The 16,013-nt window shown below is 46.7% G+C and overlaps 1 protein-coding gene across 1 annotated transcript in view; it reads right to left on the bottom strand.

Moving 5' to 3' along the window:
• Nucleotides 1-16,013, bottom strand: part of HTRA1 (HtrA serine peptidase 1) — a 63,704-nt gene extending 47,691 nt beyond the window's left edge. The window contains exons 1-2 of the mRNA XM_044431563.1: nt 15,965-16,013; nt 14,615-15,364 (exon numbers count right to left, since the gene is read on the bottom strand). Of these exons, the coding sequence (XP_044287498.1) occupies nt 14,615-15,364; nt 15,965-16,013 (799 nt within the window). The remainder of the gene's footprint in view (nt 1-14,614; nt 15,365-15,964) is intronic.

Raw genomic sequence — 16,013 nt, 5'->3', positions numbered from 1 at the left:
GTGTAGCCATGATGACCAACTTGGATGGCTTTAAAGGGTATTAGTCAAATTAATCAGGGATAAGGATATCAAGAGCTACTAACCATTTTCTCCAAGATTAGAAGCCATATGCTTTAAATCTGAGTTGCAGGGAAGACAGTGGACTTCCCATGAGCATCCCGTTGGCCACTGTCAAAACAAACTGCTGGACTGGACAGGCCTTTGCTCTGATCCAGAACAGTTGTTCCTATGACCTTCTTGGTGGGCAGGGGGAGGGGAGTCAATAAAACACACTTTATATTATTCATATTCAAAAGAAATTCAAATATTTACTTGGAAAATGTTTTTACTGAAGTAAGTTTAAGTACTTTAAGACCTGCTGGTCTGCCCATAATGAGAGCTGAATGTTGTTGGATAAAAGCGGGAAAGCAGACAGGAGGCAGCATGCCCATTCTCTCCTGCTGGATCCCAACAGACAGCCCACATGGTGTTTAAACCATGTGCTGTCATTACATGCAAACCAGGTCATGAACCAATGGCATGAACTTCCCTCCTAGTGTTTACTTTCAATGGAGTAAAATTAATCACACGGAAATCTCCTTGCATTCATCTTAACTGAGTCCGGTCACAAAGCATGGCTTTTGCACCTCCCGCTTACCTCTGTAGCCCTCTGAACTATTCCCAAAATCCATTACTGAAGATGGAGGGACCCCCGTAATTTTACAGCTGCTTTGGCACACACAGGTGGAAAAAGAAAAAGAAACTGTCCAACTACATCTTTTGATCCAAGACATAGTTATCGGGGGGGGGGGGGTGTTACGTGAAAATTTCCAACATGACTGGGGTTGCATCATTGTATTATTTTACCTCACATCGCTGCTTCAGCACTATATTTATAAGGAACAAATATTTTCAATACGTGAGTCTCGGATTTTGCTACTGTAAAAACACCCTTAAGGATGGCTTCCTCAAGGCTGCAACAAGCATAGCATGTGGCGCCTACTTGCAGGTGCTCCTGCTCTCCGGAGATATTTGCCAAAATTTCGCAGGAAATCACTTGAGCACAATTCAGCATGCTGGTTTTATCATAAAAGTATTCAATTGGATCAGAGTCAACATATCTATCAGATATCCTCCTTCCTATCCTATTTTGCATTCTTCAGGAAAAAGTTCTCTTGATTATTCCATCAGCAGGCCAAATTCATAAAACACGAGTATGTACAGACTCATTCTTAACATTCCTCTATTGGAGCTTTGCCAAAGTATAAGCTGCTTTCAGGGAAAAGAAGACCTCTTACTGTGTTTTATGGCTAACATCAATCTAAAGGGGGAATTTTGATGTTTTTAGATTTTTGAGCCATATTAATAATAGTATTTCATATGGTTCAACTGATCAGCTGGACATTAAAATGTTGACATGTAGATCAGGGCACATGGCACACTTGGTTCACACTTAACAACCCATGGATTTAACAACCCACAGGCTGTCATGCATGGATAGATGAAGGCAGGCACACTGCCAGCAATGCATCAGTCACCCACAATCTGCTGTATCACAGATTGCTGAATGCAGTGTGCAAACCTGGAGTGTTTAAGCCCTCGGCTAACCGAACAGCAAACCACAGAAATAGGAGGAATGCAGGACACAGCACTCCCTCTCCACTCATCCCACACTGTCATTACATATTAAGCAGATACATTCCAGAAGTAAGGGCTCTGGGGAACCATTCTTCTCTGCAATACAAGTAGTTGTTCCCCTGAAGCGGCATAGTATCAATCAACAGAACAAGGAAGGCAGGATTCCCCAACCTGATACCCTTGAAATTATAATTTCCAGCATTCATTTCCATTGGTCATAGTGTCAGGGGCTAATGGGAACTAAAATTCAAAATATCCAGAGGGCAACAGGTTGGAGAAGGTGGAAGCAGGAATGCACACTGCTCATATAGCTGCTTGTGACATTCAAGGGGCAAAGAAGAACCTCAACCTACTGGTCCAATGCAGAGCTTGCAAAACCTGAATGTAGGTGGGAATTGTAAAAATAAAAATAGTGCACTCTCCCAGAAATGGATCTAAAATAGTATGTACTTCAGCAAGATCCAAACCTAGCCGTAATTAACTTGCGTCTCATTGATTTCAGCAGGTCTCCTCTTAGTCAAGTGAAATCTGGATCCAACCCAATGAATTTCCAGGATTATGCAATTCCTCATTTATCAAGGTCATTTAATAATTCTTCATGAATTTAAACTAAACTGCACCAGCACTTTTATCTGCAGGACTGCTTTCACTACATCAGGATGAGACCTGCTTTTCCAGCCTCTCCCTTTTGTTCCTACTGACATGCAGACAGAGCACCTGCCAAAGGAAATGCAGGCGTATGCTCATTCTCCAAACACTCCAAAATGTCTTATATTCAAAATACACAATCAAGAGAAGAAAGTGATAAAAGAAATATAAAGAGATCTGAGATCCAGGGAGAGGGTAACCAGTCAACAACTAGGCAAGCAGCAAAGTTAAACACTGCTCTGTCCAACTCCGTTATAGGTGACTTCAGAACTGTGGAGGCTGGGGAAGGGGGATAAGGGACTGTCCAAAGAATTCAGGAAATATCTAGAGCATGTCCTATCAACAGAAGCCAGCTGATTCCAAACTGTTTGAAAGGCTGCAACCCTAGGCAGGTGTACACAGGAAAAAGTCCTACAATTCCCAGCACGGTCCAACACCAAAGCATTGTGGGTGGATTTTTTGCATAAGATTGCATCCGATGTTGTTCCTCTTTTCACATGAGCACCCAATTTCATTGAATTCTCCTTCTAAACTTAACCCGCTGCACCATATCCTACACCACGTCTAAGAGTCCTGCAACTCACAAAACCAGATTTGCAAAGGGCATAGCAGGCTGCAAAGGGAATGGAGAAGCAGGAAGGTCCTGTTCTAATAATGCAAACTTTGATCCATCCACAGAAGAAAAGTTAGGATCCAAATAACTTAGTTTACCCTTTTATACTCAAAGATACACTGTAAAGGTTAATGTATACAATGATGTTTGTGCACTGCTTTGAGCACTTAGAATAACTTCTAGATTGAGGTTTCAAACACAGCACCCACAAAGCTCTCTATTTCCTGACAGTAAAGACCCACCTACTACAGATCAGCTTTTTGTGGGCAGGCAGAGAAGCAGAGTTGCTTTCTTCCCCATTCCTCCATCCACACAGAGCTTTCCTTGTTGCTCTTGCCCTCTCCAGTTCCAGCCTCTAGTCACACTACTTGTTTCCTCTTTCTAGCCTTGCTTTTTCTCTCCCCCCTCTGCTTTTGCTTTGCAGTTTCCGAACTCTCCCACCCTCTAAGCTTCATCCCTCCACTTCTTTAGCTTGCTGCTCCTCCCTCTCCTAGCCATTGGCCTTGCTCTTTCTCTACCTCTTTGCCCAGCTGCCTTCCGTCCCACACAACCACCAGCTTCACCGCTGTTCTCTCATTTCTTCTTCCCCAGGCCTGTCTAGTCTCAAGTTGTCTCTCTCCTGCCACTTCTTTAGCACACTTTAAAGCAGCCAAGTCCACAGAGCATCCACCATGTGACTAAATACATTTCCCATGTGAGACATTATTTTTGTGGTGTCCACAGAATTTTCTCAAATTCCTGAATGTGTCCACAGGATCAAAAAGTTGGGGAGCCCTTTACAAGATAATCCAGGCTTGTAAAAACTAGCACAGGTCACACACTTAGCTTTGGTACATATTCCTAGGGTCTAATTATTTTTGTAGACTTATTTGTAAGACTGGGATAAACACTGAGGCATGGGAAGGGGAGGGGAATTCAGTCTACCCTTTCATGCAACCATCTGTGTCTGCAACTTGCTGTGTTGGCAACTTGTGTGCAGTCCAGCGAGCGGGGGGCTGGGCTGGCCGGGGGCTTTGGTGGTGGCTTTGGTTTCGTTTGTGGGCTAGCAGTGGATTAAAGTAGGATGTTTTTAGTAATTTTAATTGTCGGTTTTAGGTTGCTTTTAATTGGTGCATCCCGTGCTTTACTATGATGTCGCCTGGGAAGCGCGTGGGCGCCACCATCGGGGTGGTGATGGGCAATGGACGTTATGGCGTTGGGGGTCTAACAGGTCTGCATAGAAGAAGGAGGGACAGATGGTTAACACCTGTCCCTCTTTCTGGTTATTCCCCCAGCCGGCGGGTTCCAGGTAGACTTGTCAGCGGCCCCCCGGGCCTGTCGGTGCTGCTGCTTAATGCCAGGTCGGTCCAAAATAAGGCAACGCTCATCCATGATTTGATCATGGATGAGAGGGCCGACCTGGCTTGTATCACAGAGACCTGGGCAGGTGAGGGGGGGGATGTCACCCTCTCACAACTGTGCCCGCCCAGGTACCTGGTCCAGCACCGACCATGCCTGGAGAGAAGGGGAGGGGAGTCGCTCTGGTTTATCAAGCTTCTATTTCCCTTGTGGGGCTTCCTGTCCTCTCGAGGCCGGGGCTGGAGTGCCTCTACTTGGTGTTGGGCAACTGAGACAGATTGGGGATTCTGTTGGTGTACCGTGCACCCTTCTGCCCAACAGACTCCCTGCCTGAGCTGACGGAGATCGTCTCGGACCTGGTGTTGAAGACTCCCAGGATGTTGGTCCTGGGGGACTTCAATCTCCATGCCGAGATGGTTCTAACCGGGGCGGCTCAGGACTTCCTGGCCTCCATGGCGGCCATGGGGCTGTCTCAACACGTCAGTGGCCCGACCCCTGAATGTGGACACACTCTGGACCTGGTTTTCTCAACGGGGCAGGAAGAGGGTGATCTGAGGGTGAGGAATTTAAGTTTGACGCCCTTGTCATGGTCAGATCACTTCCTCATAAGGTTTGAGCTTGAGAGTGGCCTTTCCCTCTGTAAGGGTGTGGACCAGATTGCATTGATCCGCCCCCGGAGCCGGATGGATCCTGATGGATTCCTGAAAGCTCTGGGGGATTTTCCGGTTGACAAGGCTGGTGATCCTGTCGATGCCCTGGTTGAACTGTGGAAGGGGGAGATGACCAGGGCTATTGACACGATCGCTCCCAAGCGTCCTCTCCCACCTGGCAGAGCCCGTTCATCTCCTTGGTATACACCTGAATTACGGGCAATGAAGCAGGTTGGGAGACGTATAGAGCATAGGTGGAGGAGATCACAGGGTGAATCTGACCGAACACACTTAAGAGCCCATTATCGGGCCTATACTGTGGTGGCGAGGGTGGCAAAAAAGAAATTCTTCTCTGCTTCCATTGCCTCCTCACAATGCCGTCCGGTGGAGCTCTTTCGGGTGGTGCAAGGGCTGATACATCTAGGCCCAAAGAAAGATCTTGTGCCACCCTCAAAGGCCTGCTGTGACGACTTTGCCAGGCATTTCAGGGAGAAAATCACTCAGATTCGTCACGAGCTTGACTCTACTATTGAACGAGATTCTACTGAGGAGATGCCAATGACGCTGTCGAGTCCACAATTAATGGATGAATTTCAGTTGTTGTGGCCTGATGATGTGGACAAGGTGCTTGGACAAGTACACCCTACCACCTGCTTACTAGACCCATGCCCATCCTGGCTACTTAAGAAAGCCAAGGACGGGATTGGCACCTGGATCCTGGAGGTGGTCAACACCTCTTTAAGAGACAGTCGGGTACCTTCTTCTTTAAAAGAGGCAGTAGTCCGGCCAGTCCTAAAGAAGGCATCCCTGGATCCAGAGGCAGCCGCCAGTTATAGACCAGTGGCCAACATCCCGTTCCTGGGCAAGGTGCTAGAGCGGGTGGTGGCGGGACAACTCCAAGCATTCTTGGATGAAACTGATTATCTGGACCCATTTCAGTCCGGCTTCAGACCCGGGCACAGCACTGAATCTGCCTTGGTTGCCCTGTATGATGACCTGTGCAGGGAGAGAGACAGGGGGAGTGCGTTTCTGTTAGTTCTCCTGGACCTCTCAGCGGCTTTCGATACCATCGACCATGGTATCCTTCTGAATAGGCTAGCGGGATTGGGAGTTGGAGGCACCGCATGGCGGTGGTTCCACTCCTATCTCAACGGCTGATTTCAGAAGGTGGTGCTGGGGGACTATGGCTCTGCACCATGGCAGTTATGCCATGGAGTTCAGCAGGGGTCCATTTTGTCCCCTTTGCTATTCAACGTCTACATGAAACCGCTGGGAGAGGTCATCAGGAGGTGTGGGCTGCAGAATCATCAGTATGCTGATGATACCCAGCTCTACCTCTCGTTTTCCACCAACCCAGGTGAGGCAGTGGCTGTGCTGAACCAGTGCCTGGCCGAGGTAATGGGCTGGATGAGGGCCAATACAGTGAAGCTCAATCCAGACAAGACGGAGGTCCTGTTGGTGGGTGGTTCGGGCCTCGGGATGGGGGACTTGGGTCTTGTCCTAAACGGGGATGCACTCCCTCTGAGGGACAGGGTTCGCAGCTTAGGAGTGCTCCTCGACTCTGAGCTGTCTTTGGAAGCTCAGGTGACGGCGGTGGCAAGGAGCGCTTTCCTTCAGCTTCGGCTGATCCATCAGCTGCGTCCCTTCCTGGAGAACGACTGCCTGGCGACAGTGACACACGTGTTGGTAACTTCCCGATTAGATTTCTGCAACGTGCTCTACGTGGGGCTACCCTTGAAGATGGTCTGGATACTTCAGTTGGTGCAGAACAGAGCCGCCAGGCTGCTGATGGGGACTGGGCGTTGTTCTCATATAACCCCAGTTCTCCGTCAGCTCCACTGGCTCCCGATTGAAGTCCGGGCCCAATTCAAGGTGTTGGTTATGACCTATAAAGCCCTCAACAGCTTGTGTCCTCGGTATCTAAAGGAACGCTTGCGTCTATATATGCCCTCCTGCCTCTTGAGATCAGCAACAAATGCCCTTCTCTGGGAACCCTCTGTGAATGATATTAGGAGGGTGAGTACCCAGAGGAGGGCCTTCTCTGCGGTGGCGCCCCACCTATGGAGTGCGCTCCCCAGAGAGGTCCGCCTGGCGCCGTCGTTATTTGTTTTTCAGCGCCAGACTAAGACCTTTTTATTTAAAACTTATTTGAATTGTTAATTTATTAGTTATTTATAGGATTTTAAATCTTTTAAGCCGAGATGCACTGGGTTTTAATATTTTTATTGTACAATTTGTTATATTTTGTTCTTATTGTGAGCTGCCCCGAGGCTTTGTTGCGATGGGGGCGGCATAAAAATGTTTTAAATAAATAAATAAACTTGCTGGATAGGTATTATGGGAATCTTGACATCTGTGTGAGAGAGGATGGCACTTACAGAGGGGATGGACCGTCCCCTAAGTTTAGTTTTTGCTAAGATCTACTTAGGAGGTCTGACTGAATGTTCCCCTGAGATCTGTTTAGCAGGCACTTGAAAGAAAGTAATTTTTTATTATTTTTGTACACTTTTGTGAAACTTATGAAAACATGAGTGTTTCAGAAATCTTTGGCAGGTATAGATTTAGGCTTCTGGCTCTTGCAATGCTTTTGATACAGCTGCTAGAAATTAAGCTGCTGTATATTTGTGGGTTTGGGTTTGTTTGTTTTTTGCTTATTTCATTTGTACGTTTTTTATTGAACCATTTTTAATTTATATATTGACAGTATATTACTGTATGCATTTTTCTGGGACTGTGTGTTTTTTTAAATAAAAGATCATAACATGAGCTATAACTACAAGACTGTTTTAAATAAGCACTGAAAATAATTTTTCATTCAAGTTGTACATTTCCCATTGTTAATTTTCCTGAAGAAGGCAGTAAATTTTAGTCTTTCTTCGGTAATTCTAATAGTATAATCTTTGAAAGCTTAACATAGACCTCAAGGAACTCTAGAGATTACTGTGATAGTAAAACCCAGGGAATTATTGTTGACTGATTGAATAAATTACTGAATTTGTCAGCTGCCTTGCACTCCATTTGCTTAGTGGGAAGGCAGAGAATAAACATGTTTCAAAATATGGCTTTGAGACTATCCACTGCACATCAAGCAGAATTCTAAATGTCAAAGACAAGGGGAAAGCGACAATCAATGAGTTTAATCTTCCTGACAATATGCTGCAGCAAGGTACACATCAGAGGATGTTCAGGAAATAACCTACAATGCACCTGGCAGACAACTGGGTTCACCATGGGTTGCTCTCCTTTTCTTCCCCTTCAGTTCTCTAGCTGGCACCCCAATGTCCCTCACTACATAACAGGTCTTCTCTCCCATCCCTGCTCTAACTGCAACCACTTTTCTTTCTCAACCTTTTTGTGCACTGTTTTTCCACAGACTCCTAAAAAGAACAGTTAGGATTTTTTAAAAATCCTCCTCAAATATGCACAAATCTCATTTTATTGTTATTTTCTTTTTGTTGGTCTTCTGAATTTGCCGAAGTGCATTCTTTCAACATACAGTACTGCCTTGTCAGTTACAGCTGTCAAATAGTAAAAGAACAAGGAGACAAGTACTCTGCGAACAGCGGACACATGTCAGGTACTTAGTGGTCAGCTGGAGCACAGGAAGTGCACCCAATGGGGATGAGCTGCAGATCTACTCCTTAGCAAAGTAATCCCCTCAGTTTTTAGTGCTAACCTGCTATTTTTCCCCATGCCCTGTACTTTGACGAAGGCATCAGCACATGTTTATAGAGCGGGTGTCTTTTTTAAAAAAAGGCTGTGAACCGGCGAAAGTCATTTGGGCAGTGGTCAAGGGGCTGTAACTGGCTGTTGCTGGCTGGCGGCACCACAAGCAAGGTTGCCAAAAGTGGCACAGGGTTTAGCCCCTTTCCGAAGTGGCTCACTAGCCCCTTCCCACAACTCCTGATGGGATTGGTCTGCTCAGTTCGGATGACACAACAGCCCCTTGGGGGTCCAATAACCACTAGAACAAGTCATGGGTTGTCAGGATGGCTTGTTGCTCCAAAGCAAGTCACTCTGCAGTAAGCAATCTCAGATGACCACAGCCAGCTATCCAGGATGGTTGCTGAGTTATGCAAATCCAGTAATTAACTTTCCAATTGGTTACATACAGTTTTTAAACTGGTTAAATAAACATGGAATTGTACTTTTCAGTGAGGGCACTAATGAAACATTTCTGAACAGTTAAATATTATGCCCACTTACATTTTCCTGAACTGCAACACTGCAAGAATTCATCTTTAGCTGCAGTGCATGCTGACAGCAGCACATGAACTGCACAGAGGATAGTGAATATATTTTTTAAAAAGCTTACAGCCATATCCTATCAGGATTTTTTTAAACTAGTGGATAAGCCTCAAGAGCATAATCATCTGCATCATTAATACATGATTAATGTTTAAGAAAACCAAGCCATCTTCTAGCTGGCACATAGCCTTGAACAATAATGGATCAATGCAGTATCACTGCAGCCATCTTTCAAAGTATTGCAAGGTTGCTACAACAGTGCCAGTTCATTTTTATGCAAGTTTACTTATAAGAAAGTCCCACTCGTAAGAAAGTGCCATTGTATTTATTGGGCTTTACTCACAGTAAGTATACGTTCAGCCTGAAGGAGATGGGGCTTGTACTAATAATGCAACCTAATGACAGTTTGTTGAACTCTAATCATTAATGTACGACTGTTATGAAACATCCATTAGAGCATAGCACCCAGTTTTACAAATATATAATCCATTCATGAAAAATGGCATTTGATGAAAGTAGTTTCTCTGCATGTCATACAAAATCAAGCCAATTATCCCTGCATGTATTTTAGGTGAATTGTTTTACGTACATTTTTTCTCTTACCCTTCATCCAAGAAGCTCAGGATGGTATACATCTGCTTATTTAATTTTAGCTTCCTAACAGCCCTGTCAAGTAGATTAGGCTACATAATAGTAATCTGTCTAATGGTGGGAAGTCGTGCATTTCTACAAGCCCTACTGACTTCAATATGGTGTACTCCTAACTGTGAATTGGAAAAGCAGCCTGAGAGTATCTAGTGACCCCACGGCTACCTAGGATTGGAACCCTCTCCCCAGTGTATCATGATTGTCCCATTGCCATAACCCAGCACTGATCAGCTTGATTACTCAATCATTTTCTTTTTTAAAAAAAGATGATATCATTAGCTATATTAAACCTAGACAATTTTGTCTACTCAAGCAAAATATACTAAGCCAAAGTGTCAAGTTTGATATTTTGATGAAATGGGTTGTAGGACTGCCAAAAACTGGCCCATGGGCTTCTAGGATCCATTAGGCAAGCATTCATTCTGCTAGAACTGCTACTTTAGCATTTCTGATTACATTTTCCATGACATCACTTGGATCAAGGGCATTAGTTCAAAAACCTCTTCAACGAACCTTTGATTAAGCATTTCACTTCTACTTTATGGGGCCACATAAAATCACTTCCCATATAATTTACATAAGATATGTTGATAGTACAAGGGCAATGCAAAAAACAAAGAATAAAATTATGAGAAAACTGGTTTTGTTCATTCTGCCAGTCACTTTAAATTGTCTTTAATAACCACTTTAAGTATTTCCTTTAAATACTGAATAAATAATCTCAAGAAAGGAGATGGAAGCCTTACAGTCATAATGGGTAAAAAAACAAAATTATCCCAACATCAAAATAGCACTTTATCCTAATAAAATATGATTTCAAAGCTTCCCTTTATCAAAGGAAGCATTTGCTTCAGACCTTCTATCCCAATGTCTGCCAGATGTCTGTATGACCTTTCCTACAGTCACATTCTTATAAATGGGGGTACTTGAAGAGTTACTCAAGAGCCTATGTACATTCCAGATCACAAAGTTTAATTCTAGAATTCCAAAATTAAACTTCTGTCCAATAACTGTTCCTTGCATGCAGTGCTGCATACTCCTACAGTTACTAGCTATTAATGAAGAGGATGCAAGTACCCAGATTCCACACCGAGTATTAGTTCAGGAGGGGTACAGAACTTCAGATAGACAGAACAGTGGCAGCAAGGACGGGATTGCTCTAAAGTGCAACAAGAGTGGCCAGAGAGCAAATGTTCCCCCTCCATACTTCTCTACCCCAAGCCACTTTCTCAATCGTTCTTCTCACAGTGGAGGTTATACGAAGCCCCAGCAAGAGGAAAAACAGGTGAAGCATGTTGGAGTTGGCGAAAGGTTGGTACAGAAAAGGATTCACACTACCCTTCTTACCTGCCCAATCAGAAATATAAATAACTCAAACTCACCCCACCGTTTTGTATTATTTCAGTGTGTGCACGTGGTCTTGCCACCATCAGGTCTACTCTGGCTTTGGCAGCCACATGTTCATAGAACTGCAGCAATATAGCCCGATCTTATGTATGTTCACTTTCAAGTTAGACAGACCATTCCTAGGTAAATGTGTGCTGCCTTAAGCAGCCGTCAGGTACGAGAATAGCAGCAGCAGAACTCTTGTTGATTTTTCAGTTGTGCTCTTATGAAAGAAAATATTTATCTCTAGGAAAATATCAGCTAGAGCCAAAGCAGATGTTTAACAGGAGATGGGTAACACTCTCCCAAGCTGGGAGAGTTTTTTAGGTTGTTTTTTAGGTTGTTGTTTTTCTAATAAAAAACAGTTGCAGACTCTGCAAGTCTGAACTAAGAAGCAGCCCCTCACATGCCATTTTAATGTCCAAACCTGCAACCTCCCATGGCTGCCTCTGCTTAAAAGCTTCCCATTCGGCTGTGTTGCTGTTCGAAGCTGTATCCCCCACTCCCGTGTGCTTCCCAGTCCTAGAAGGAACATAGAAGCAATGCATGCTGGGGCAGGAAGTCCCAGCTTTAGGAATCATGGGATTGTGGTGGGTTGCTCAATGAAAATGTTGACCCAGCATGCAGCCACTGTGAAAAAGGCAAACTCCGGGTTAAGCATAACTGAATATAAAAGTGCCAAGCCTATACTCCCCTTATATAAATCTTTGGTGTGGGCACACTTGAAATACTGTGCACCACTCTGGTCACCACCCTTGCAAAATGACATTATTTAACTGGGAAAAGGTAGAGAAGAGCAATTAAACTGATGAAGGGGTTGGAGCAACTCCTCCATGAGGAAAGGTTACAAATGGGATTGTTTAGCTTAGAAAATGGCCAGGGTAGACATGACATAGGTGTTTAAAACTATGCATGGCATACATTTTTCTCCTTCAACCAGATTACTAGAACCCAGGGTCATGCCATGAAGCTCGCTGCTGGGAGATCAAGGACAGGTAAAAGGATGTCCTTCTTCAAATAACTCATAATTAAACTATGGAATTCACTGCCACAGAAAGTAGTGAGGGCTCCCAATCTGGCTTTACAAGAGGACTGGACAAATTCAAGGAAGAGAAAGCTATCAATGGCTAATAGCTTTGCTGGCTATGTGCTACTCTGTTACCAGCAAGAATATGCTTGCAAAACCAGCAGCTTGGGCAGGTTGAACTTTTGCACCCATCCTGCCTGGAAAAAACCTGTGGGTAGCTTTTTTTTGCTACCATGTGAATGGAGCTCTGGACTAGCTGGTCCACTGGTCTGATCTGACATGGCTTTTCTTACATTCACACGTTCCTAGTACTCATATATTTTAACTTACAAATGAATACAGCTCACAGTGGGGAGTTGAGGTGGTAAATGCCTAGAACAGGGTTAAGAAGCCCCTCACGTGCCATTTTTCTGTCCAAACTTGCAACCTCCCATGGCTGCTTCTGATTTTTTAAAAAGATCATTGCAGAATACTGTGGTATCATTTGGCACCAGTGACTCAAGCATTCCCGACAGACTGCCTTTCAATGAGCCTACCCAGGAACTAGCTCTTCCATGCTCATCTCACAGGATGTTCTCTTCCCTTTGCCCAGAGTCAAGCTGACATTTCCCCCAACTGCATTCACATAACTTTCCATGATCCCCAATTCCAACCCAGTACCTCCCATTTAATCCAGCCCACACCCTTTTCATGCACTGTCATTTACTCCAGTCAGTTTGGGGTTTTGTTTTTTGCTTTTTGCCTCCTTACCCAGACCAGATCCATCCACCACACCTGCCCTCATTTCCTCAAGCAATCTGACTAATTTTCTCCTCTCAGACATCCGTGTCATGGCTTCATTCACATTTTGGAAAGCAAAAATGAGGTTGGTGTGAACCCTCCAAGGTACTGGTCAGGAAATCTGGATTCTTAATCAGCTGAAGAGCACACTGTATGGCCCTAGAAAAGAGGTTTGCATCACCACACCCAACCCCATGCCATAAAACACAAAACAGGTGGACACTAAAGCAGGGGGCTTCAGCTGGAAGACCACTGGGGTCTGTACTTGTAAAGACTATGTGAGAGAGGAAACAGGGTAGCCAATTCCGGCTATTCTTTTATCACAGTGATGGGCAGACTTCAGACATCGACTATGTTTTTCTTGAGGTACACTAAATGGAGCGAGGTACAAAACAAAAGATTATTCTTAGTATAACAATATACTAAAAACAATCATACTAATATGAAAAGCCCCCAGACCTACAGTTAGGCAATATCTGTGCTGATATCAGCCAAAATGCCACAAGTTTATCCAACAAAACTCTTCATCAAGCCTGATGGTATAGGTGGCAGGAGATGAGGAAAAAACAGAGGAGTTACAAAATTAGGACAGAACTTGTGATAATGAGGTACAAAATAGTGGGCTCAGGCAGGAACCACATGCTACAAATTAAGGAATAGGATGCCTCTGAGCACATGTAGGAACTTAGAATCAGAATCACAATGCAGCTCACAAACCCTTTTACACAAAAATCCACTCCTGGTTTTCACTCAGACATTCTTTTTCAGCAACCTGATTTCTCTGGATGGGAGAGACAGCTATCTAGTTGTTGTTGGTATTGTTATACAACTGGAAATCAGAATCAGACCTACTGCAAATCTACGAACAGATTACAATCTACTTTCCACCCACCCTTTTTATTAGACTGGGCCCTTGTGAAATAACAGCTTTTAAGTCTTTCAGATGATGTGCAGAGGTGTATTTTACAAAAGGAAACAGTGGCCTGGGATGCAGCAGTAGCTCGGTGGTTTCCCATGGCAAAAGTTCCCAGGGTTTAATCCCCAGCATATCCCAGGAAAAACTGGAGAAAGACCCTACTAGGAACCATTGCCTGCCATTGATGCAGCAGACCACACGGGGCAAGATGCACCAATGGTCTGGCTCATTCAGGTAATGCTTTCTTTCAAGGGTACCACTCAGAGGCCCACCGGGGCTGGAGCCCCGAATCTCTGGGAGGCCACCTGCCCACCGCCCTGCTGGGCACGTGCAGAAGCAAAGGCGCAGGAGCCCTCCTGATCCCGGTTGCATCTGCCCTCCCTGGATTAACTGGCTTTTGCTCCCGGGCGCTTCGCTGCCTGCTCCCCCGGCTTTAATCTCTCTGCCTGATTTTTCTGAAATTGCATGCCCTCCATCGCCCCGGTCCATGCATGCCGTTTACTGAAACGGTGCCCTCGGGAGACAGGATCCTTTAAAGAAACACACCTGGATTTTAGAGGGCTGCTAAGTAGCGTACGCAAATCTATGCAATTTGCTATTATCGTTTTGCCCTGTGCCTGCGCCCCAGATCCTCTCGGTACCTGGTACGGCCCGCAGCCATTTTCCTAGGAGAATGAAGCCCGCGGGCGCTTTCCCTTTTCCGCTCCGAACTCCCCACGCGCCTCTCCCCACCGCCGGCTTACCCTGGCCGCAGGCGCCCCTCTGGATGGCAATGACAGGCGGCTGGCGCTGGCCCTCCGAGCGCCGGCTGGCGGCGCGCAGCTGGCACAGGTTGCTGTAGCTCCGTCCATCGTTGCCGCATACGGGTTCGTTGCTGGCGCACACGCAGCGTCCGCCCTTGGCCCGCTTGCGCACCGTGGCCGAGGCCGCCACGCCGGAGCCGCCGGGCGACAGCACGCACAGCAGCCCCTCGGCACACGACGGCTCCCCCGCCGGGGGCCCGCCGCAGGGCTCGCCCTCTTGCGCGGCGCAGACCGGGCAGCAGCCGCAGGAGTCGAGCGCCTCCCCGCTCCCCGCGCACTCGGCGGGCAGCTCCGGGCAGCGCGCACGATCGCAGCGCTCGGGACACGAGCGGTCGTCGTAGCGCCGCCCGAACAGCTGAGCCGAGCCGCCGGGGAGGCGCAGCAAGAACAGGCAGAAGCCGCCGAGTGCCAACGGCCACAGGAGCCCCCTCATTTTCCTCTCGGAAGGCGGGAAATCGTCCGGCGAGCGAGACACGCGCGGTGCGCAGTCGGCGGGGAGGAGGGCTTCCTCGCGCGCGGGGCGGAGGCGGGAGCCGCAGGCGCTGCAGGGAGAGCTCGCCCGGGCCTGGCTCGCCGAGGCGCAAGACAGAAAGTGGGGCAGGAGAGCCGCTTTTAAGCGGAGCCCGCCGGGGAGGGAAGAGGAGCTGGTGTGCGCGTGGAGAGCAGCCCGTCGGCTTGCGGCGGCGCTGCCTGGGAGGGGACTTGGCGGAGTTATACAATCTCCCAGCGCGAGAATGGAAACGCGCCTCTGCGCCAAATGGGGCAGCTAGCCGCCGCAAGCCGCAGAGCTGATACCCAGCACCTCTTTCTGCAAGCCAAGCGGCGAGACTCGAGCCTTAAGGCATTATTATAAGCTCCCTGAGCCGCTGGCTCTTAATGCTCGCATCCAGCGAGGCGGGGTGGAGCTAAGCAGGCTTCACACGTTCACACTGGAGCTAACGGGGGGCGGGGGCTTCGGGGGTTTTCTAAGTTTAGGCCCAGCGCCGAGAAAGTTGTCCGCATTGACACGCCGCAGGGCTAGTAGCTTTTGTCAGTTGAAAATGAATCTCACCATTTTCTCCAAGTGGCCCGAGTGGCTTTGCAAACAGCAGTGCAAATAGACGCAGAAAAGGTGGTAGAAAGAGAATCTACATGTGTGCTGGAAATGTGTGGATCTGCTCCGCGTAGTTGCAGAGTGAATATAAGAATTCACGGTGCTTCCGGGGTACAATAAACGATTCAAAGCACTGACTAGCACTGGTTGGATGACAGTAGCAAACACGCACACCAAAAACAAGCAAAACCCCCTACCTCGCAACTCAGTATTCAGGACCACATTATCCTGGTGGATCTGTCGCAT

This window comes from Varanus komodoensis, unplaced genomic scaffold, assembly GCF_004798865.1.
Source record: "Varanus komodoensis strain SLA01 unplaced genomic scaffold, ASM479886v1 scaffold1, whole genome shotgun sequence".
Classification (NCBI taxonomy): Eukaryota; Metazoa; Chordata; class Lepidosauria; order Squamata; family Varanidae; genus Varanus; species Varanus komodoensis.
This window is presented reverse-complemented; position numbering and strand designations above follow the sequence as displayed.